The sequence below is a fragment of the Onychomys torridus genome, chromosome 18 (assembly GCF_903995425.1).
Source record: "Onychomys torridus chromosome 18, mOncTor1.1, whole genome shotgun sequence".
NCBI classification, from domain to species: Eukaryota; Metazoa; Chordata; class Mammalia; order Rodentia; family Cricetidae; genus Onychomys; species Onychomys torridus.
In genome coordinates, this window is record NC_050460.1 from 58,582,613 (window position 1) to 58,605,725 (window position 23,113).

Below are 23,113 nucleotides of genomic sequence, written 5' to 3' on the forward strand. Positions count from 1 at the left end.
GTGTCACATATGCCTTTGTGTGTCAGAGGCACAGTGTGGATGGTGGGGAACCTCTGGGGTTCACCTCTCAGAACTGCTGTTGGTTTTCTCTTTTTCAAATTGCACGTTGGAAGAGGAGGAAGTGGTAAGAAGGAGTTTTGATGGTGAGGTGTTAAACCTAGGAATCTTCGGAAGGTTTTGGTTGTCACTGGACTTGCTCTAAATGGCTGTCTGTGGTGACTTTGGTTCTTCTTGCCCATTGCCCATGCTAGGTGGCCATTCCCAGTCACCGTTCCCATGGCCCCTGTCCTCAGGGGTTTGGGTGGGTGGAAAGGCAAATGGCAGTTCCCATAGACTCATCCTCAGGGGCTCTTGGGGGTAGGGAAGCAAGGCTTTGGGGACAAAGCTGAGAGCCTGGGGCTGCTCCAGGCTTGATGGTGCCGCCTCTACCTCTTCACAGCTGAGCCTCTTCCTGGCACAGATTCAAGCAGTGCATGGGGTGAGAATGTCCAGAACCATGGAGGTGACTTGATCAAGGTGAGGCCACCACCCCATGACCTTGTTCCAGGGCACCTGGGAACCCTCAGTGGCTTCCATGCTTCTCACTTACAGAAGCCCTCAGGTCCACACTCCCTGTCTCAGCCCCCTGCCCTATCCTCTGCACACTGCTTCTTCACCTCCCTACCATGAGCGACCCTCCCCCCCGCCCCCATATCCCTCTGAAGTCCTTTCTGAGATTCAGTCCCCGGAGAATGTAGCAGCAGTGTGAGGTGAATTTGTCTGCGGGTTGTGGCAGCCTCTATCTTCTTTGTCCCTAGGGAGGTCTCAAGGGACAAAAGGGGGAGCCAGGTGCTCAGGGCCTACCTGGCCCAGCTGGGCCCCAGGGTCCGGCAGGTCCAGTGATACAGAACCCCAATGTACAACCTGTCCCTGGAGCACAAGGACCCCCAGGACCTCAGGGGCCACCAGGGAAGGATGGCGCTCCGGGAAGGGATGGTGAGCCGGTAAGTACTGCCTCTCTTTGTGATCTGGGCTGGAGCTGAGGTCTCTGACTCGGGAGAGTTGGTTGGGATCAGAATAGCAACATCCTTGGCTGCTGTAGTTTCTACCAGCCTTTTGCTGTGCATTGGAGCCAGAAGGTAGGTGGAGCATGGAGGCCGGGCATGCCCAAGCGACCCCTGGGCCTAAGCTCTGTTGCAGAATTGCGGTCTGTTGTAGGTCTGGGGTCACTCAGAGATTCACCATGACCATGAATACATTTTAATACAGGAGGCTTTATTAGTGGTGCCGGATACTCATGGTACCAGGATAGCAACCAAGAGCACTCCCAAGATGCAGCATCTGCTCATATTAGTCCAAGGCTTATAAAGCCAAACCCCACAAGATTACATGTGTTCTGGGTATGTGTAGGCAGGGTCTAATTTAAACATGTATGTCTTGCAATTGTCCTAGTCATTGAGCAGAGTGAGCAAAGTTTGGTTACAAAATCACAAATAGCAGTTAGTCTTATGACCCACATTACTAAAATAGCAAAGTTTACAAGGTCAGTCCATTTTAAGAAGAGTCTTCACCCAGGGATGGTGGCACATACCTTTAATGCCAACACTCGGGGCAGAGGCAGGTGGATCTCTGTGAATTCAAGCCCAGCCTGATCTACAGAGCCAGTTAGTTCCAGGACAGCCAGGATTACACAAAGAAACCCTGTCTAGAAAAACCAAAACCAAAACAACAAAATATCTCCAACATCTAGGGAAAGAGGAAGTGGATTGCTAGGGTACACGTTAAAGGCACTTTTTGCTTTTTGGTCTCTCAAGCATAGTGAGGTTGTGTTAAAAGTTACGTTAACCACCATGCTGTCAGCAGCAGACATCATCTAGGTGCTCAGCTGTACACCACCAGGGCACTGAGGGCTGGCGCGTTTCTGTGTCCAGTCTTGGGTAGTGGCGGCTGGGCTGTTTCCATTCACAGTGTCTTCTCTTGCACGTTACAGGGTGACCCTGGTGAAGATGGGAGACCGGTAAGTTGGATTTTTCTCTGCACCAGACACAATACCATGCTTACAAAGGACCTGCAGGCCATCTGCGGTGACACAGGGTAACAGTTTCCCAGAGAGGACACTGCAGAAAGGCAGCTTTACTGGGGGTACACTTCAGATATCTGTCTGTCTGTCTGTCTGTCTGTCTATCTATCTATCTAGTTTAGTTTTTCTTTTTTGTTCTTTTTTATTTTTTTTTGCCAGAGCTGAGGACCGAACCCAGGGCCTTGCGCTTGCTAGGCAAGCACTCTACCACTGAGCTAAATCCCCAACCCCTAGTTTAGTTTTTCTTGACAGGGTTTCTCTGTAGCTTTGGAGCCTGCCCTGGAACTCACTCTATAGACCAGGCTGGCCTCGAACTCAGAGATCCTCCTGGCTCTGCCTCCCGAGTGCTGGGATTAAAGGTGTGCGCCACTAGTGCCTGGCTGTACTTTAGATCTTAAGCCTGTGTACTTTGATGTTCATGTGACTACCCAAACCACCCAGTGTTGCTTCCAGAGGGGTGGAGTGGGGGTGCACAACAGAACGGGAAAGTCAGGATGTGCCTGAGAAGATGGGGTCCTCCATGCTGCCCGAGTGGCCATGGAGAGCTCTTTGTACCTGACCGAGCTGTGTTGAAACTGCACCCAGTCCCAGCTTAGTCGTAACTGGAGGTTTCCCTGAGCCCAATGCATCCATCAAGTTTGCACAGATGTATGTGCATCACACACACATACAGTGGACTTACACTCTGCCAAGGATAGCTGTGGTCCCCATAGTTGATGTCTCTGAAGGGGACGCGTGCTATCTCCCAGGCATTGTGATAAGACTTAGTGCTAGATAAGTCTATAGTCAGTGGTGTCACTTTTAAATCCTGGCTTTTTCTTTGGGGTCACCTTGGTGTCACGGTCTCTCCTGGCTTAGTAGGCCTCTTTCCCTGAAGGGCTTGGCTCCCATTTGCCCCCACCACCACCAGCTCTGGAATGAGAAACATTTGGGGCTCAAGATTCATTGTGTGAAGAAAGAGAAATGCTTCCCTCTGCCTAGCCCCTACCCTTGTTTTTCAGGGTGACACTGGGCCTCAGGGCTTTCCAGGGACTCCAGGAGAGGTGGGCCCCAAGGGTGAGAAGGTAAGTGTGTGCAGACCAGGGTATGGCCCCTTTCCTATCTCAGCTCCTGACTAAAAGTGGGGACCATGTGTCCACAGTATGACAGATTTTGTCTCATGTCCCAGGGAGATCCTGGTGTTGGACCTCGAGGACCTCCAGGACCTCCAGGGCCACCAGGACCCTCCTTCAGACAGGACAAGCTCGTAAGTTCCATCCTTGGCCTCCTCCACACCAGGGCCTAGTACTCAACCCTAAGACCAGCTCCTGGCAGTGTTGGCCCAAGAGTATGGGTTCCTATTGCAGCCTTGGAATGGTGGCCAGGCTGTGGGGCAAAGCATGATGTCCCACCCCCCATCTCGGGCATCTTGGGTAGTTAGGGGCTTAGATAGCTAGGGGCTGCTCTCTGGTACTCAGGATGATGAATCTATGTCCTGTGGTGATTCTCTTGCCCTCCCTCAGACCTTCATTGACATGGAAGGATCTGGTTTCAGTGGAGATTTGGAGAGCCTCAGAGTAAGTGGCACACCTACTGTCATTGGGCAAATGTGGAACATGATGTCTGAGACATCAGTTGGGGCCCCTTGGGGGTGGGACAGGACTAGCTGGGGATGTGATCATTGTCCAGCATGGCTTTGTATTCTATGATGGACTGTATCTCTCATGTCCAGGGCCCACGAGGTTTCCCTGGCCCCCCAGGACCCCCTGGTGTCCCAGGACTGCCTGGTGAGCCAGGGCGCTTTGGGGTCAACAGCTCCTATGCTCCAGGACCTGCAGGCCTTCCTGGTGTGCCTGGGAAGGAAGGCCCCCCCGGATTTCCTGGTCCCCCGGTAAGTTCTGCTTCCTCCCCTGCCCCGAGCACCCTCTTGACTAGGAACAGGGCAGGGGAGTGTCACATGAGGTCTCTTGCTGGCTCTTTCTCAGGATCCCCATTCTCCATTCCTCAAGGCGGAGGCCGTGCCCATTTTGAGTCACTCTCAGGATGGGGGTGGGGTAGGCTACCCTCTGGTTCTCGGGGTGCTGACCCACTAGCTGACTCTGAGACACACATTTAACCACTCTAGACTGAATGGATATATGAGCCTCCCTTGGTTCCCCCAGCATAATCAGCAGCTCAGAAAAAAAAAAAAATAACCCACACAGTGGTTTCTACACTGTGGCGGCACCTTCTGGGCATGCACCTTGTGGGAGAAACACCTTGTGGCTCTTAGGAAGTCTGGGTGCCAGCAGTTACCTGCTCACCATGGATCCTGTCCAGCCCATCTCTTTGTTCTTCTGTCTCCCAGGGACCTCCAGGTCCTCCCGGCAAAGAGGGCGCACCAGGAGTGGCTGGCCAGAAAGGCAGTGTTGTAAGTCTGCTTCTATAGTTGGATGTAACTCAGCACACACCTGTAGCCAGCAGGCGGTGGACACTGCATGCTTGGGGTCTGTGGAGAGTGCGTTCCATAGGGTGAGGCCGCGGACACAGCCTGCATCCTCAGCTTAGGGCCAGCAGGGCTCAGGTTCAAGTCAGGGTCTCCATATGTGTTCCTTACCACTACAGAGGGGCTAGCAGCTTTGGAGTTGGTGCTTCCTTTGGTTTGAAAGGCTTATTTCAGGTTTCAGCGCAGTGGGTTGATAGAAATCTTCGGAGGCAGGCCAGCCTCTGCTGACCATGATCTACTGTGGTCTCGCGCGGTTGAGGGAGGGAGGGAGGCCAAATGGAGAGCTGCTCACTGCACTTCCTGAGAATGGGATGAGGAAGACCTCGCCACTGATGCTGAGCAACAGAAAGTCCTTTTAAATGAACTATGCCTAGAGCTTGTCTCTGTTTTCAGCTAAGCCTAAAGGGCTCTGCTGCTTGGGAGACATTCTGAGAAGCATTTGTGGGAAGATGCTTTAGATGCTTTAGGCGTGGGCTCCCCTTCCTGCTGAGCTTCCCAGAGCATCCCTAACAGACAAGGGAGGGGGCAGGAACAGGCCCAGAAAACACTAGAGTCAGCATAAACAGAACACAGCACCCTCTGAGGGAAGGTAGTTACCATGGGGCTGTTGGTTTGCTTTTCTCTGATTGCTACACACATGTCTGAATTTATTATAATCCTGTCCTTTTTTCCCCCATAGGGCGATGTGGGAATCCCAGGACCCAAGGTACAAGGCAGTTTTCATTCTGGCAGAGCTGGGGCTTGATAAAAGTACCAAGGCAGGATTTACGGGGGCACCCATGCCAGTGAATACATGGTCTTTCGTGTGTGTGTGTGTGTGTGTGTGTGTGTGTGTGTGTGTGTGTGTGTGTCTCCACTCAGTTCTGTTCTGCTAATGCAATGGAACCAGAGGTGGTGTGTTTAGAAATGAGCTCCCAGTGGGCAGGTACGAGGGAAGGCTCCCTGGGAACTCCTGGGGTACCTTGATCAGGTACCTCAGGATCATAGCTGCCCAACTCATCATGGTCCCCAGCGGCATCCCCAGCATCCTCACCCATTGATATGCAGGGAATGCCATGCTAGCTCACCTGTGTTCTATAGGCTGGTATCAAAGAAAGCTGGAGCAAATAGGAAAATCTAGTGGGGAGAGAGAAGAGGGCATCATGGGCATCAGAAGATAGATGAACATGTCAGAAGGAGATGAAAAAGAGATGGGCTGATGTGGGCCAACTATGTCAATGTGCACACACATACTTGTTTCTCTATAGAGTACATGTGTATCTGCACAAGACACTGGTATTGGCATTCATGGGCTTCTATCTGTATGTGCGCTTGTATCTGCATACACACACACACACACACACACACACACACATACACACACACACACACTCACACACACACAAGGAGGGTCTTCAAGAATAAATAAATGAAGTATTTTATCAAGGTTAAAGAGGAAGGTTAAAGAGCTGACAGTTGTACTGTACCTGAAATTGAGTAGCTACATCAACAGCTGGAGACCCCACACCCACACAGATGCCTACATCCTCATTATACACAAAGGAACTTGGTGGTAGAGGAAGCATCTCATGGAGCTCAGGCTGTCTTTGAACTCAGCTAGACCCTTTGTAGGAAGGTTCATGTCAAGCATGGCTGTCTTATGCTTCAGCTGGCTTCAGGGCATTTCCCATACTGCCACATGTGCCTCTCAGCAGCCCCAGGAGAGAATGATTGCAGTCTTAGTTCTCACTTCATAGAGGTGACTTGGCTGCCAGCAGGGTCCCTGGGTTATGCTGGCCCTCCAGGTCTGACTTTAGGGCTGACCTGCGTGGAGTAGAGCCTTTTGGACTAGGGCCTCCCAGCCTGAGCTCCAAGTTCCTGCCTCAGTCTGCTTCCTTGATCTGGTCCCTCAGACTCCCAGACAAGTCCTCTATACACATGGGCTTGCTTCTGCTCCCTGGGGTTTTCAAACACCCAAAGTCATAGCAACACCTGTGTCTGTGTGAGCCCAAGCACTTGGTGGCTACAGGGTCCCCCTAGACCACCCTGAAGCTTTCTCTCCCTGTACCTTCCAGCAGCCTGTCTCTCCTCCTTACCTACTTTATCTGCTTCTTGCTATCCCTGTCCCCACTGTCAGGGAGCTGGGACCCAAGGTTATGGGCCATGGTGTACAGCCTGCTTCATGACATTGTCCCCAAAGGCAGGATGTCAGGCTTGTGTGCCTGTGACTCTCACTTGACCCTGCTGTTTTGAGTTAAGGAATTGCCTGTGTGCCTTGTGGAATTTTCTGGATTTTCAGATTTTTGAAAAGCCTTGTAAGGAAGTGTGTGTTGCTTGAGGTTGCCTGTAGCTTTGCTGAAGCCCAGAGCCAAGAATGGTGACCTTGTCCTTCTGTCTGTACAGGGGAGCAAAGGCGACCTTGGGCCTGTCGGTGTACCTGGAAAGACTGGCATGGCTGGACCCCCTGGGCCAACTGGGCCCCCAGGACCCCCAGGACCTCCTGGGCCACCAGGACCAGGATTTGCTGCTGGATTCGTGAGTCAGGAAGCCTGGGCTGTACCCACAGCTGCCTTCTCTCCAGGCAGCTCATATTCTGAGCAGAACCCCTAAGCACGGTCCAGCTCCTATTACCATGTGGGTTTCTCCTGTTCCCATCTGTGGGCCCCCCACTTCTGAGCCCCAGATACCTAGATGAGTTAGCTCAATGCTGGATTGGCCTCAGTATACTCAAAGCACCAGTGTTTGTGCTCAGATGTTCTGATGTCTGTGGTTGCCATTCCAGTCCCTCCACCCTAGCTGCTGAAAACCTGCTTATATACCCAGGTACAATTTCTCCTGCACACACGCAGGCCAGAGCCTTGTGACTGAGCAGGGTGCCTACCCACCAGTGTTCGATTCACACACACACACACACACACACACTGCCTACTCCTACACTTCTCCAAAGGTCACCACAGTCCACAGAGTCCTCAGCAGCTGAGAGAACAGAATCCCTACAAAGCCCTCAGGCCAATAGAGCCCATCCTCAAAAGCCACAGATTTCACCGTGGTGGTGCACGTCTTTAATCCCAGTAGCCGGGAGGCAGAGGCAGGAGAATCTCTGTGAGTTCGAGGCCAGTCTGGTCCACAGAGTGAGTTCCAGGACAGCCAGGACTGTTTCACAGAGAAACCTTGTCTTGAAAACAAACAAACAAACAAACAAAAAAAACCCAAAACGACAACAACAACAAAACCAATGGATTTCAATGTACTGGCCATCAGGAAACCCAAGGCCTGTCCAATATCATGGGAGGTGAGTCTCTGGGAAGGAGCAACAGAAAGAAAAGCCCTGGCCTGAGTCAACCCTGTGGGCCTCGATGGGACAGAAACAGGACTTGACCACTCAGGACCAATACTGTGACAGTGGGGACTCTGCTATGGTAGTCTGAGGTTCAGGAGGCCTCTAGGTCAGGTGAAAAACAGAATTCCTATCTGTACCCCCCAAAGATCAGAAGGACAGTATTGGACCAGTAGGGGATTCTGGAAGTTCCACTCAGCTAGCACCAAGACAGCAGGAAAGTGCACAGACTATGTGAGGAGGAGCATATGACTGTGTGTGTGTGTGTGTGTGTGTGTGTGTGTGTGTGTGTGTGTGTGTGTAGGAGAGTATCACCAATGCTCAGGAGCCCTGAACTATTCAGTCACAGGCCCAGGATTCACAGGCAGGAGGATGCACACTTCCTGCCAGTCAGGCTTCCCAGGTCAACACCTCATCTGGGGACAGAGCAGACATCTCAAGAAGCCTGCTCAGAGCTGCTGCAGCAGGGTGCCATGGTGACAGCCGAGAGCCCCCAGGGTCAGGAGAGTTGAAATACTAGAACACTGCTTCCTAAGGACAATGCTGGTGTCGGGGCATTCTGGGTGGTCTCAGCAACACACACACACAGCATCCCATGCAGACGGGCTCACTGCTGTGGACTATGCCACACTCTGCCAAGGCTGTCGGGTGCCTACGTCTGGAAAAGGCCTACAGAGGGCGGAAAAGACTTGTGTCTGCACTGAGTCCAGCTTTGTGCCCTGCCCTGGTGACTCTTCCGCCCCAGCCTGGAGTTCTCCCAACCGCCAATGGGGAAGATGTCAGCTGTACAAAAGCCCTAAGATCCACTGCAAATATTTAATGGACTTGGACCCAAAAGTTATGCAATCCAGACCTTGGAAACTGGGGGACTGTGAACATTTATAGATGAGTGCCACGTGAAACTCTTCCTGCCACGCTGACCAACAGTGCTTTAACCATGGGCAAGAGACTAAAACATAAGACAGACCAGCATCAGCAGGAGGCACAGGCACGGTCTTGGCTCACCTGGACCTGGTACAGCAAGAGCAGTGTCCCAGGCTAGCAGAGGTCGGAGGCTGAAGCTATGATGTGTTTGGTCTCATGGACTGTGTCTTAGCTTCCCCGTGGCCTTCAGGGTGGCCTATTTTTACCCTGCCCCTTTCCCTCAACTCATCTTCCCCTCCCTCCCTTTTCTACCTCCTAGGGCCAGCCCAGTTCCTGCTGCCCTGGGACCCAGCCATGCTGCCTGCTCTGTTTGCTAATGCCTCACATCCCTAATGCCCTCACACTCATTCTCCCACACTGCTTAAGGGGCCTCTAGCTTCAGGTCTCTGCTCCTGTGACCAGGTCCCAACAGACCACTTCATCACAGCCAGCCTCCTTTGGCTTCCTAACTCTCCCAGGAAGGCAACACCATACATGCTGTGGCAATGTACCTGCCACAGGTTACTCTCACTTCAAATGCATAGAAGAGGGTCTGCGGAGATTTATACATAAGAACACTGAGCAGGAACCAGCGGGAAAGACTGCTGAGAAGCCCCTGGAGAGATGGACTGAAAGTAGACCCATGAATGTTCCACTCTCCTTGATCAGGAACAGGAAAACTGTTGGGGTCAGATTCTGACCTCTGCTGCCTGTTCCACCCCTCCTACGGGAAGACCTGTTCTGATGTCACACACTTAATGTCTGGGGCAACCTACGGCACCAGCACGCACATCGTTTACTTTTATAGTGGAGCCACAGCTGCACTCTGAGGAAAATTCACTGCCTCAAGTCTCAATGAAGGAAACGAAAATTGACCTTAAGATGCTCACCGCTGAATGAGAACATCAGGAAAGCCGTGCTTAGCAGGGTCTCTCCTGGGGTCAAAGACACCAGGGATTGGGGTGCAGGGGTTGCTGGAGTTGAAAGAGAACCACAAAAGAAGATTAGGCCAGGAAACTGTGGAACTCATAAAGACAAAGCAGGGCTGAGCTGGGCTCAACAGGGAGTACCGGCCAACCATGTGGGAGGCCCTGGGTTTAATCCTCCTAGCATCCCACACTGGGAAAGAAAGACACACAAAAAAAAAAAAAAAATCAAGAGAGAGAGAAATAGAGGCACCTCTGAAAGGAAAAATAGCCAAGAGGAGTTATAACTACCAGACACACAAAGTAACAAACAGAACACCTGTACTGAAACACAGTCAGAAGCCAGGCTTTAAGGAAACTCATAACCCGATGATGCTCGTGACCAAACTCAAAGGGACAGACAAGAGGACAAAGACAGCCATCTGTGAGGACCGTCACCCAGCAAGGACCAGGCTTGGGTGGCTGGAGGCACAGCCCGGCTCTCCCTGGTAGTGTGTGGATGCAGGCGGGGCAGAGCATCCTCACTTGAGATGACTCAGAGGAAGCCTAGCTCTCCATCCTATCCTGCTGGCTCTCCAGTTTCCCTGGCTCCCTGACTCCCAGAGTTCTGGGCTACCTTCGGTCAAGTCATGGATCACATGGGACGATGATTCCTCCCCTAAGACCTCAGCATCAAGTCTGCAAATCCAACTTGTGCTAAATCCAACTGTCTTCCGTTCTGCTACTGGCATGTGTCCCTGGCACCAGCCAGCATCTGGTTTAAATGGAAAGGATGCTGAGACCCGGCCCACAGGAGCAGGCAGGGTCAGACTGCTGAGGCTGGTTGGGGAGGCTCCGCGTTCTGCACAGAACCAGCACAGGTCCCTGAATACTCTCTGCCAAACACCGAACAACCAAAATGTTTTCCTATCAAAAGTTGTGGGATTTTTTTCCCCTCCAGATCCAAATTAACCAAAGAAACACTTTGAATCTCCCCAATGTTGTTGTTTTTAAGTGAAAAGGCAAATGGCAGACTTGGAAATAAAAATCTGTGCATACACAGCCAGGGATAAGTTTCTTTCAGATATAAAGAGCTGTATAAATCAATAAGAAAGGGCTGAATTCCCCTACCAAAACCCAAAGTTAAAAAAAAGAAAGAAAGAAAGAAGGAAAGAAAGAAGGAAGGAAAGAAAGAAAGAAGGAAGGAAAGAAAGAAAGAAAGAAAAGGAAAAGAAACAAAGAAAGAGGAAAGAAAAAAAACAGGCAAAGTTTTCATTCTCAAACACACCAAGAAATGAAAATGAAAATGTCCAGACACAGCTTGTCTGCATATCCAACCAGCCACCCTCTTTGACAAAGCATGCCAAGGCCCAGTCAGTGACGAGGCCACCTCACTCAGGGTGGCCGTGCCCTCCATCAGCACCACCGGGGAAGGCAGTACCCTCAGCTATCTCACGCTCACTGTTCTTCACCCAGCTCTGCTGGGGAAGTAGGAGATGTACAAGACCTGTGGGGTCTGCCATCCCCTTGGGAAATGATGGGGACAGCACATCACAAATGTCCCACTCTGGAAACGATGACGCTCAGCTTTCTGGTAATCGCATTTGAAGATCAGAAGGAAAACACACAGGGGCCCAGTTTGGTGCCAAAGTCCTGGTAGCTCTCGAACCCCATGGGTTAAAAGATCCTGCCAGAGGTGGAAGGTCAGCTTTCAGAGCTGTGGCCAGAGGACTTAGAACAACTTACAACAGGAGGCCCTTGTCTGGGTCATAACTGAGTGTCTGTCCCCTGGGGACATGTCCTCCCTTGCACACACAGGGACCCCTGTCTGGGTTGGGCAGGGGCGTCCAGCTGCAGACGGCTGGCATACTGAATTCAGGAGCCATGAGTGCCAGCTGAGGTTCCCCCACGCACTTGTTCCCAAGAGGCTGGGCGCCCAGCTGGGATCTTAGGAAGAGTGCCCTCCTATGAGAAACAAGGGCCCAGAAGGGAGGGACTTTCCTTCGGAACATGGGAGAGAGCCACAGGCCTGTCTGCCACTGTCACCCAGTGAGTCTGGCGCTAGACTCAGTCTTCATTAAAACAATAAACAGCCCAGAACAGCTGACCTAAGCGGGTCTGTTGTGTGAAATCCCAATACCAATTGCCAGCAAGGGTGCTCCCTCAACTGTGTGTGCAGCCAAAGGAAGACCCCACAGGCTTTAAATGAGTCATGTTTGTTGTTGTTTTGAGACAGGGTCTCAAATGGACCTGGAACTCCAGGTTACTCTCCTTCCAATTCCCAGGTGGGATCACAGGCAGATGTCCCCAAGTCTGTCTTTTCCACAAGATACCTGAGCGCTTATGTTTTAGGTGGAGTAGCTGAGCCTAGACTAAGCCCCACACTCTCCTCGTCTAAGCTTGGTACCTCTAGCTCACCACAGGCCTGGCTCATGCCTGAGAAGGGGGTCTGGATCAACTCAGGATGGGAGCCTGAGGAGAGATGGCCTCCTGCAGTCATCTTGTGGACTCTGGGATCTCAGAGAACTCACAAAAGCCCAATGTGATGCTTCCAGGGCATCAAAGGACAAGAGTTGGGGGAGCATATGCCATTCCAACCACAAGTGAGGGAAGAGTGGGCTAATGCCCCAGGCTGCACCATCTTCTGGAGGAACCCGCTTTCCCTGGTTCCCATTTTCCCTCCTCCCCTGGACCAGCACATAGCAGGGCGGGATAGGTTACCTGGAATTTATCAGGATCAGCTGCTCCAGCCTGACCCACAAAGAGGCCAGAGCCATGCTCCAGCTCCAGACCCTGTGGGGACCGAGCAAGTGGTACCCTCTGGAACTCTTCACAGTCTATGTAGAGAGCCACAGAGCCTCCATCCACGCTGAGCGCGAAGTGTGTCCACTGGCCAACAAATGCAGGTAGGCGGAAGCTGGCACCCGTCTGGGTCTGGCTGGCCCCGGGCTCTGTGTAGAGCAGTGAGATGTTCTGGTGTCCATCTTGCACCCCTGAAAGCTTCACACCCAGTGAGACCACCGTCTGTGCAGCGTCTGTGATGGCAAACAGCACCCCTGCAGCCTTTGTGGCTGGCTGAATACTAAACAGGAATGAAAAGTCACGGAAAAAGAGTCTAGGGAAGTGGTACTGGGCCACTTGGCCACTACTGGAGTCCGGTCCAAAGACGTAGGCTGGCCCGACATGAGGGTCGTCGACTTGTGAGATCTGATGGGGCAAAGGGTCCCCAAGGAGCTGCAGCAGCCCCACCTCCTCAGCAACATTCTCTGCAAAGAGAAGGACATCTGGTAAGGGGGCTGCACGGGAACAGACAAGGTCACAGTGGCATCCTAGGAGGCACAGGCCACGAAACCACCCTTATCCAGGTCTAGGTGGCCCATTCTTCGGTCCTCTCCTTGCTTCCGTGGGCTCACAGGCCAAAGCAAATATCCCAAGACGGAGTGAGGCGCTGGGGCATGGAGTGTCCCACTCTGACGCTCCAGGAGGAGCACAGATGTGGAGCAAGACCTCTCTCTATGGCAAAGAGAGAGTCGGCGGCGGCACATGCTACCCCTGCCTGAAGCTCCACTTCAGAGATAAACTGAACCTGGGAGACTCAAATGGCCAGGCTCCCAAGTTGGCATTCCCGGGCTTCATCTGTCATTGTGGTTTCCAAGTTAACATCCAACTCTCCCTCTGGTTCCCCACACGCCTGTTCCTCAGGGTATGTTACAGGGCAGGAAGACAGGACAGCTCCTCCATTTCTTCTCCCTGAAGTCTGCCACCAACCACACCGTGGTGTGGAAGGCCGCAAGAAGGCTGGAAGCAGCAGCCCTATGGAGACTCTCACAGATTCACAGCTCTTCTGACGTGTTCCAGAGTAGCCAGAAACCCACTTCACGTACTCAGTTCACTCCTAGCACTGTCTTGAGTTGGACACAGATGTATGAGCCCTTCCTGTCTTTAGGCAAGGGCCACCAGGGCCACTGAAGACACACAAGCAGCACAGCATTACAAAGCCTGAGAGGAGGCACCTGGGCAAGGGGAATGTTCATGGTCAAGGACTCTTCTAGGAGGAGACAACTGGAAGCAGCCATGCTTAGTAGTGTGTAAATGTGTAAGGACACCATGCCTCAGGTCAGGCTCCAGCTGTGACGCTAGAATGACAAGGCCCCTACAGAGTAGGAGATGGGAAAATGCTGAACCCCCAACTTCACAGGACAAGCTGAGTCACTAATCCCCGTGAAACCAGAAGACAAGAGCCGCCATAGAGCACATCCCTCGGGGGACAATGAATAGCTTTGTGTGCCATGTTGACATCCCGAACTGCTGCAAGGGTCCCCATAAGCCTTACCCCGTCACATTCTCCAGACATGGTGCTGGCCAGGTGCAGAGTGGACACGGCTTGGTGGGGCCATGGCTTGCAAGAACTGTCTGCAGCCTTCAAGCTCAGAGTGGAGAAAGCTAGCTAACGAGCTAGCCGTGGGCGGCCAGTGATCCATCACAATCATAGCTGTTACAGTGTTCCATTCTCACCAGCAATGCTGGGACCCGGAGTTCACACTGAAGTTCTGAAGCCAAGTCACGCATGCTGCCTGAGTGCTGGAGATGAGACCACTCTGCCCCTCCTTCTGGAGAGCAACAATCCCTGGTGCTCCACTAGCCCAGCACGCAGGACTCCACAGCTGCTGGCTTCCTGGGCTGGAAGGCACCACCAGTGTGTTACATGATGACCCCTGGATCCTTAGAGACCTACTACAGCCAGCTCTTTCCAATTCCTTTCTATGAAAGTCTTTTCAGCTCTGCTGGGAGTAGATGCCAAATGCCAGGGCAATAAGATCACTGGCTCTGTTCTCTGGTTACAGCACTGTGATGGGGGAAGGGCCTGGCTGCCTAGGCCGGGAAGCGCATTCCCCTGTAAGGAGCAAGGCCTGTGCCATGCTCTGAGAGCTCAGAGGCCTTCTAGAGGACAGTGGCCCCTTTGCAAGCTGAGACTCCTCTAGGCACCCACCTGGCCTCAGATCCCCTGAAGTGAGCAAGACACCAATTACAGCTAACATCACTCACTCACACACACACACACACACACACACACACACACACACACACACAGAGCCAAGGCCTGGCTCTGGAGGGACCAGTACAGAGAATGCCTGGTACTCCCACCTGACTGAACCAAGCAAGCTCCCAATGGTACAGGAGCCCCTGTCAGCCTCCCTACCTGGACTACAATCATTTCCTCGGCTGAAGTGCAACTTTCCAGACACTTGACCTTCATTGCCAACCTCACCAGCAAGGCCTGGTTTGGGAACATGGAGGGCAAATGGTACAGCCCTTTGGCAAGGGCTAGACTTTGGCAAGGGTTTTTAAGTATGGCAAATGTCATGAGAAAAAGACCCTTCACGGGGTCCCTGGCAGGAAGGATCATCAACTCAATCTGTCTGGAGATTGGCCTCCAACTAAGCCAGAACGCTGTGGGCTGCTCAGGGGTACCTGACTCCTCTAGTGGAGTCCTGTGATGGAGCAGACCTGTCATCCTAAATGTTTTGTGCTCCCGACGTCCGGGGGCCCCACAGCTTGCCAACTGGCTCTCCCAAGGATGTGGCCTGGGAACTGACTGCGCATTCATCCCTGGGCTGGCCATTGGCTTTCCCCACACATGCTCTGTGGGCAGCCTGTCCCTGCTCTCTTTGTCCTCCCAACCCTGTAGAACTCAGGCTAAGGCAGCCCTGCCCCAGAGCCTAGGTCTGGGTTCCAGATATGTATTTGGTGTTCCCAGAGCCCAGGTAGATGTCACTATGAGGGAACTTCCAGTCCAGCACCAGAGGGGAGCAAGTCTGAAATGCCCAACTGCCAACCAAGTAACTGCTATGAAATCTTCTGGAGAAACTGGCTCTTCAGACATTTCCCTTGAGTCAGAGGGAATCGTGGCAGCCCCTCCCTGCTTCTAACTTCTGGGGTCTCTTCAGACACAGACAGATGCAACAGCTGTGTGGGGACATGGGAGCCAAGGATGGATGGTAACAACTTCTGTGCTGGACCCACCCTGGGTACCCAACGGTCACCTAGTACATAGCTGCAGAATCTAGGGGTATACGTCCAAAAAGCATTTCAGTGTAAGATGGTCTAAACTGCTGTGGGGGGAAAGGCTCAAGAGACTTATTTGAACTGAACAGTCAGCATGGAGAGCTTTATTGCATCCACCCAGGCCTGGCTCAGCTGAGCTGAGGGAGATGAGCTGCACCAGACTCACTGTGGAACGAGGCCTTGGAGGGTAGTTTTGTGAAGCCTTGAATGGAGCTATTTTAAGGGACATTCAGAGCCCTCGTGGAATTGAGAAACTATAACCAATCCAGAGCAGGGAGAAAGTCGGAGGGGGGCGGATTATGATCAATAAAAACCATAAAGTGAGAGAGAGTGGTTTGGATTCAAGCGGACCAGCAACCTGAATATACTGGAAATTCTCAGGTGGAAGACAGATTGAGTAAGGCCAAAAGCAAAGAGTAGAGGTAAACACAAACAACAGCCCAGCAAAGAAAAGTCTGGCAAAATAGCCCACAAGGGCTGAGCAGCAGGCAACAGTTACAAGGTAAGCATTGCAACCATCCCCCCTAGAACAGAGCTCATCCTTTGACCTACATCTGAGAGCTGCCCAGCCTGGTCCACATGTCTCTGTGTGCCCTAGGCACACACAACAAAGTGGTGTCTTAATGACACCCACCTATTCTGCTCAAATTGAAAGAGACAATCTCAGCGAGATGGCTGGCGGGTCCTGAGCCTCAAAGGTGTTTGTTTATACAAAGTCCCCTAATGCTACTTTGAAACCCAGTAGCAATTAGACAGTGTACAAGCCCAGAGTGGGCAGACATCTGACCTCCCTATTAAAAGAAAAATACACAGAACAAAACATTCCCAGAAACAGCATTGCCCCTTGCCTGAAAGACTAAAACTGACCTGAGCTGCCCTTTCTCTGACGGTATTCCAAACCCCCACATGGTCAGTGGTGGCTCAGTGGCCCTGGTGGGTATTTTCTGGTGAGGAGGAGATGGCTCAGATGTGATTCTGCTTTGAAGAGGAAGGTCCTGCATCTCGAGGATGGGACACTACATGGGCAGGGTTATCCCATGGACCCAGATCAAGACCTACTTAAGATGCTGAGCCAGTGTTTAGTCTACACAGACAGAAAATCCAATGAGCCAGAGGGCAAGCAGGCCATTAAGACAAGAAGGGGGAAACACCTAAAGATGCTCAGTAGGTAGAGTTATTCCAGGGTGTTAAAGAAGCATGCAGCCACAGGAAAGAGGGGTGAGGCAGCTCCCAAGACACTGGAACTATGCTAAAGGAGCTGTTACATAGAGACAGAGGCCACTCATGCAAAGTGAGAATCCCCCATTGCTGTGTGCATCCACACACATGCACACAGACCTCAGTGGACAGAATAACGGTCCCCAAAGACGTTTATTGCTATGAATGCTATCTGCCCCACAAAGGACCACTACAGTGGGACTTGGGTTGTGCACCTTGAGATGAGCCGCATCTACCCACACATTCATGAATGTTGTTACTCCAGGCTAGATGCTCATGCTCAAGTAGGGAGGCTGAGTTCTGGGCCAGAGATACTGACTACAGGAGCTTCTTGCCTTCTGGCATCCAGGCTAGTCACTGATATGTAATCTGAGCTCATGGTTTGCCTTTTTGAAGAAAAATGTTTCGAAGTGAGTTCCTGGAGGACTCTGAGAAATGGAGGCAGAGCGGAGAGAGCCAGGAATGGCCTCTTTGGAGCAGACAAGGGTGCTGCTAAGTCCATTGAATACATGATGCTGGGAATGGGGCATCTACGCAAGGCCTGCTCCCCATGCCTTTCCCTGGTACCTGTAGAGGAACCTGAGAGCCTACCTACTGTGAAATCTCCTTCCTCAGAAAGCTACAAGGGACCCCCCACTCCTGACTTGAGGACCTGACTCCCTTTCACAGTCATACTGGTGTTTATCTGCCTGTCTGTCCACGGCATTAGTAAATCTTCTAAGAGACTCTCTACCCCTAACAATCTGTCTTAGTGTCTCCTTGAACTCTTCATACCAGAACTTTCAAGTACTAACTACACAGTGAAATCAAAGGACAGGCAGGGATTAGAAGTCACGTGGCCACAGGAAGAATCACATATCCCCTAAAGGATAAAGCACAGTCAATCACTAAAGCAACGTCACTCGAAGAACACCTGGCTACTCCACATTTTGTTTTCTACCTAATTCGAATATACTCAAGAGATTATTATATTTTTGTTTTGGGGATGCACGTATATAAAAATGTCATCCAGGAGCCAGGAGTGGTGGCACACGCCTTTAATCCCAGCACTTGGGAGGCAGAGGCAGGTGGATCTCTGTGAGTCCAAGGCCAGCTTGGTCTACAAAGCAAGTTCCAGAACAGCCAGTTCAAGACCAGTCTGCTCAACAAAAAGAGAGTTCCAAGACAGCCAGAGCTACACAGAGAAACCTTGTATCGAAAAACCAAAACCAAAACCAAAGGCAAAGGCAAAGGGGAAAAAAAAGGCAAACCATAACGAAAATAAATAAATGAAACTCTGTCTCACAAAACAAAAACCAAAAAATTCATTAAGGATTTGCAACATGCAACAATAAAAAGTGTGGAGACAGAGCTACAAGAGAGTAGCACATTTGAATACCACTGAAGTTAAGCTAGTGTATGTCCAAACTGGATGACAATTGTAAAACTATACATGGTAACCACACACACACACACACACACACACACACACACACACACACACACATAACAAAATATATATATAAAAAGAAAATAAGAAAGAAATTTACACATTTCACTACAAAATCAACCAAAGGAGCTAGAGAGAGATGACTCAGTAGGTAAGAGTACTAGCTGCTTTTTGCAGAGGACCTGGGTTTGGTTCCCAATTCCCACAAGGCAGCTCACAAGTGTCCATAAGTCCAGTTCCAGGGGATCCACAGCTTTCTTCTGACTTCTGCAGGCACCAGGCATCCATGCATTGCTCATACATACATGTAAACAAAACACTCACACACATAAAATAAAAACAAATAAAAAACATTTTTTTAAATTAATCATCTAAACAGAGAGTAGTGCAGGAAATGAGGAACAGAAGTATTAGATACAAAGTATATCAACAGCAGTGACAGAAGTCCTCAAAAGCAGCAATTAAAATAAATGTAAATGGACTAAATGTCAATCTAAAGAGAAGGGATTTGGGCCAGTGGAATCTACAAGTAAAGGTGTCTGCTATTGATCTCAGGAACCCATAAGGTGGAAAGAACTGACAATTATAAATTGTCCTCCAATTTCTACATGTGAGCCACGGTACAGGTATGTGTGTATTACACATGCACAAATAAACAAAAATAAATAATTCAAAAAAATTAAAGATAAAGCCTGGCCAAGTAATTAAAAAAAAAAAATCATATGCTCCCTACCTGAAACCTTTTTCTATCCAAACAAATTGAAAGTGAAAGGACCACCCATGTGGAGGGAATACAAACAGCTACTATAATATCAGGACAGAATTTAAACCAATGTGTTACAAGAGGGAAAGGAACCTATACAGGAGGGAACCCCTAACATACATGAAGCAAAATGACAGAACACGAGGAGAGACAGACATTTCCACAGCCGAGGTGACTTCCACACCCTCTCACCAGAGGGTAGAACAACCAGATAAGGCACAAAATTCCCGGTAGAATCCCTCGGGTCTTCAGACATGCGTGGAGCACTGCCAGCCACAGTGGCGGCTAAGCTCCTCTATGGGGTATATGTAACATTTCTGAGACAGACTTATGTCAGGCCACAGGAAAAAAACCTCAACAGATACAACATATACTCTCCAGTCACTTTGAAATCAAGCAAGGCATCAAAAAGAAACAAAGCTGGAATATTTACAAATCTGTGGAAATTAAACTTCACACTCCTAAACAACTACTTGAGGATTCAAGAATCAAGAGAGATGTGAGAAAATACTTAGAAACGATACAAGTTAGTGTTGCCAAAAAAAACAAAAACAAAAACAAAAAAAACCTGGTGGAGCGATTTTAAAAGTAAATCATTAAAAGGGGAAATACATAGATATAAACATTTCATTTACAGACAAGTGGTCTCAAATAAACAACCTGTTGTAAATACAGAATTCAGGGGAAAAAAGGAAGAAAACCTATTCTGGAGTAAACAGAGGGGGTAAATAAAGAAGAATGATACAAAAATCGACAAAGCAAAGGACGGGAAAACATCTGAGGAAAATCAATGGAGTCCAAGTCAGGTCTTTGGAAAGATCAACATAACAGATGAACCTTGTAAAGAGGACCAAGAGAAAAAGACAGAGAGAGAGACTCATGACGAAGGTCAGGAGAGGGGGCCATCGCTAACTACGGGAATGGAGCAGGCTGTGAGAGAATACAAAACCAAAATTAAAAAAGGGAAACTTCCAGACATCCAAAAGCTACCAGACTGAGCCATGAGGAAACTGAATGTTTGGACAGACCCACAGCGAGAAAGGAGGCTGGAAGAATAATTTAAAAAAAAAAATCTCCAACAAAAGCCCTGGGCCCAGGGGTGTTGCTTTTGAGATGTCTATAAAACATTCAAAGAAATTACATCAACTCTTCTAAACTTATCCCAAAATCCTGATGAGAGAAAACTTTCTATCACATTCTAGGAGGCCAGTATTACTCCAGTCCCAAAGCCAGACAAAGATACTAAACACAAGGAAAAAAAAAATCTACAGGCCAGTATCCCCTAATGAACAGTGTCTCAAAACTTCTCAACAAGAATACCGACAAATCCTTTCAGCATTTGAAAGACCTTGATGCATGCCGGTTAAGTGAGTCTATTCCTGGGATTCGGGGGCAGTCTGCACATGCAATCAATCAGTGTGATCATGTTGCATGTTGTATGCAATAATAATCAACCATCTCTGCTGATGCAGGACAACCACTGGGTAAGCTGCAGCACTGTTCCATGGTGAAAACATTAGTGATCTCTGCATCAAACAAGCCATGTGGGAAGAGCCCACAACAAGCACCATGTACAGGCTGGGCGATGTAGCTCAGTTGGTAGAGCACTTGCCCAGAATACATGGGGCCTTGGGTTCAATTCCCAGGTGGATGTGATAGTACATAATCTGTAATTGCAGGACTCTGGAGGTGGGCACTGAAGAACCTCAAAGTCATCCTTGGCTACATGATAAATTTGAGGCCAGCCTGTGCTACATGAGTCCCCGACTCAAAAACAGAAAACAAAAATGCCCTGTGCCCTGGTGAGGATGGAAGCCTTGCCTATAGAAAACAGGAGCAAGGCAAGCTTATTTTTTAAAGATTTATTTATTTAGTATGTATACAGTGTTCTGCCTACATATATGCTTGCAGGGCAGAAGAGGGTGCCAGATCTCATTACAGATGGTTGTGAGCCACCGTGTGGTTGCTGGGAATTGAACTCAGGACCTCTGGAAGAGCAGTCAGTGCTCTTAACCACTGAGCCATCTCTCCAGCCCACAAGCTGTCTTCTTAACCGTTGTTCAAGTTGTGTGTATGTGTGTGAGTATATGTGGTGTGTGTGTATGTAGTATTAGTATATGTGTGGTGAGTATGTGCATGAGAGAGGGAGAGAGAGAGAGGGAGGGAGAGAGAAAGAGAGAGAGAGGAGGAGGAAGAGGAAGGAGGAGGAAGAGGAGAAGAAGCAAAGGTGAGCAGGTTGGAAAGGAAGAAGTTCTCATTATGACCTTGAACATTGTCTATAAGCAGTCTGGGCAGAAATGAAGCTACTCTAAAGAGACCCTTGTGTCTCTCGATCTGACTGTCAGACTGTTGAAACAATGGACCCCAGTGAAAGAAATGGGAATTTTTCCCCAGGAGTCCCATGCTGGAAGAAGGAAAAGACACCACAACCACCCCCCCCCAGAGGGGGTTCTTATCTCCTGGAAAGAGATTTTACGAAGTCCTAACATCTTATCAGAATACCTTACAAGATGAGACTGAATCCCAGAGGATGATGTGCAGGGCCAGTGATTGGCAGGGCCACATCTTGACCGGAGCTGCTTAGATGTGCACATCCTTGGCCCCTGTTTAAACTTTGACCTCACATCAAGACCCAAAGACAGACTTATGAGGTCTGCTGGATCTTCTCCTCCCTCTTCCCAATGTGGCCACTGAATAAATCTCCTTTTTAGGCTTTCCACTTTAATTCGGCTCTTTTTTAAAAAAAAAAAAAATTTATTTATTTATTATGTATACAGCATGAATGACTGCAGGTCAGAAGAGGGCACCAGATCTCATTACAGATGGTTTGTGAGCCACCATGTGGTTGCTGGGAATTGAACGCTGGATCTCTGGAAGAACAGTCAGTGCTCTTAACCTCTGAACCATCTCTCCAGCCCTAATTTGGCTCTTTTAATTGGCTTATTGACAATGGGTGGCCAGACCTGAATTGGGGCTCAGGCTGTGACCTCCAAGTTTGATAACAGAACAAACAAATGAACCAGCAGGACACATCTGCTAACAGAGAAATCACTGTGTTCATCCACAGAAACAAGCCGTCTGAAATGCAAAGTTCAACGCAATTCCACATACAGTAGCACTGCAAAGAATCAAATGCTTAGGACCTCACTTAGCCAAGAAGGGGAAAGTCTTGTACAGTGAAAAAAACCACAAAAGACCACCAAAAGAAATTGAAGGCAGATCAATGAAACGCCATCCCTGCTCATGATGCGGCTGAAGCAAACCAAGACTGAGCAACTTACACCTAACAGTAACAAATTCCTCACAGCACAGGAGGCTTGAGTCCAAGGCCAAGGGGTTTTGAGACCCGGTCTCTGTTTCCAAGATGGCATCACCTCACTGTGTCCTCAGGAGGGGACAAAAGGCGTGTCCTTGCACAGAAGAAGTGAGAGAGCAGAGGGTAGTATACACATACACACATCCTCTACTTTCATAGGGGTGTTAAGCTCATTCGGGAGACCAGAGCCTACAGTCACCTCTCCAAGGCCACACCCCTCAGCAGCATCAGATTTTGGAGAGACACATTCCAACTACAGTCAGTGTAAAAGCCATCTGAGCTGACCTACAGATTCTAAGTAATCCTTACCAAACTCCCAAGGTAGTTTGGTTTGGTTTGGTTTTGGGCAGCATTGGGGATTGAACCCAGGACATTGCCCACGTGGGGGATATGCTCTACCATAGAGCTATAGCCTCAGCCTTCCCAATGGCAGTTTCTGCAAAACATGGCAAACCCATCCTGAAATTCATACTGAATCTTAAGGAAGCCAATGCACTCTTGACAAAGAGGCAAGTGGGTGGACTCACAACATCTGGTTTTAAAACTTCCTCCAAAACTACAGTCACCAGCACCATGTCTCTGGCATAAAGACAGATATGTGGACCCAGTGTGGTGTCGCATATCTGTATTACCCTATAACCAACACCCGAGAGACCCAAGCAGGGTCTCCTAAG

General features: G+C 49.8%; 2 protein-coding genes across 2 annotated transcripts in view; one reads left to right on the top strand and one right to left on the bottom strand.

Moving 5' to 3' along the window:
* Col18a1 (collagen type XVIII alpha 1 chain) overlaps nucleotides 1-23,113 on the bottom strand; it is a 53,354-nt gene that overhangs the window by 22,071 nt on the left and 8,170 nt on the right. The window contains exons 2-7 of the mRNA XM_036167169.1: nucleotides 12,369-12,913; nucleotides 11,043-11,128; nucleotides 9,633-9,716; nucleotides 6,921-7,108; nucleotides 4,342-4,580; nucleotides 844-909 (exon numbers count right to left, since the gene is read on the bottom strand). Of these exons, the coding sequence (XP_036023062.1) occupies nucleotides 844-909; nucleotides 4,342-4,580; nucleotides 6,921-7,108; nucleotides 9,633-9,716; nucleotides 11,043-11,128; nucleotides 12,369-12,913 (1,208 nt within the window). The remainder of the gene's footprint in view (nucleotides 1-843; nucleotides 910-4,341; nucleotides 4,581-6,920; nucleotides 7,109-9,632; nucleotides 9,717-11,042; nucleotides 11,129-12,368; nucleotides 12,914-23,113) is intronic.
* LOC118569873 lies at nucleotides 112-7,060 on the top strand. The gene is made up of 11 exons (XM_036168120.1): nucleotides 112-124; nucleotides 440-516; nucleotides 798-983; nucleotides 1,970-1,996; nucleotides 3,061-3,123; nucleotides 3,228-3,305; nucleotides 3,562-3,615; nucleotides 3,771-3,929; nucleotides 4,386-4,448; nucleotides 5,203-5,229; nucleotides 6,906-7,060. Exons 3-11 carry the CDS (start codon nucleotides 895-897, stop codon nucleotides 7,039-7,041), a joined length of 696 nt encoding a protein of 231 aa, XP_036024013.1. The 5' UTR covers nucleotides 112-124; nucleotides 440-516; nucleotides 798-894; the 3' UTR covers nucleotides 7,042-7,060.

Excerpts from the sequence above, each read along its gene's own strand:
- LOC118569873 (XM_036168120.1), top strand. The coding sequence starts at position 895 with ATGTACAACCTGTCCCTGGAGCACAAGGACCCCCAGGACCTCAGGGGC. Across the intron at positions 984-1,969 it reads CGGGAAGGGATGGTGAGCCG|GGTGACCCTGGTGAAGATGG; the intron begins GTAAGTACTGCC and ends TGCACGTTACAG. Across the intron at positions 1,997-3,060 it reads CTGGTGAAGATGGGAGACCG|GGTGACACTGGGCCTCAGGG; the intron begins GTAAGTTGGATT and ends CTTGTTTTTCAG.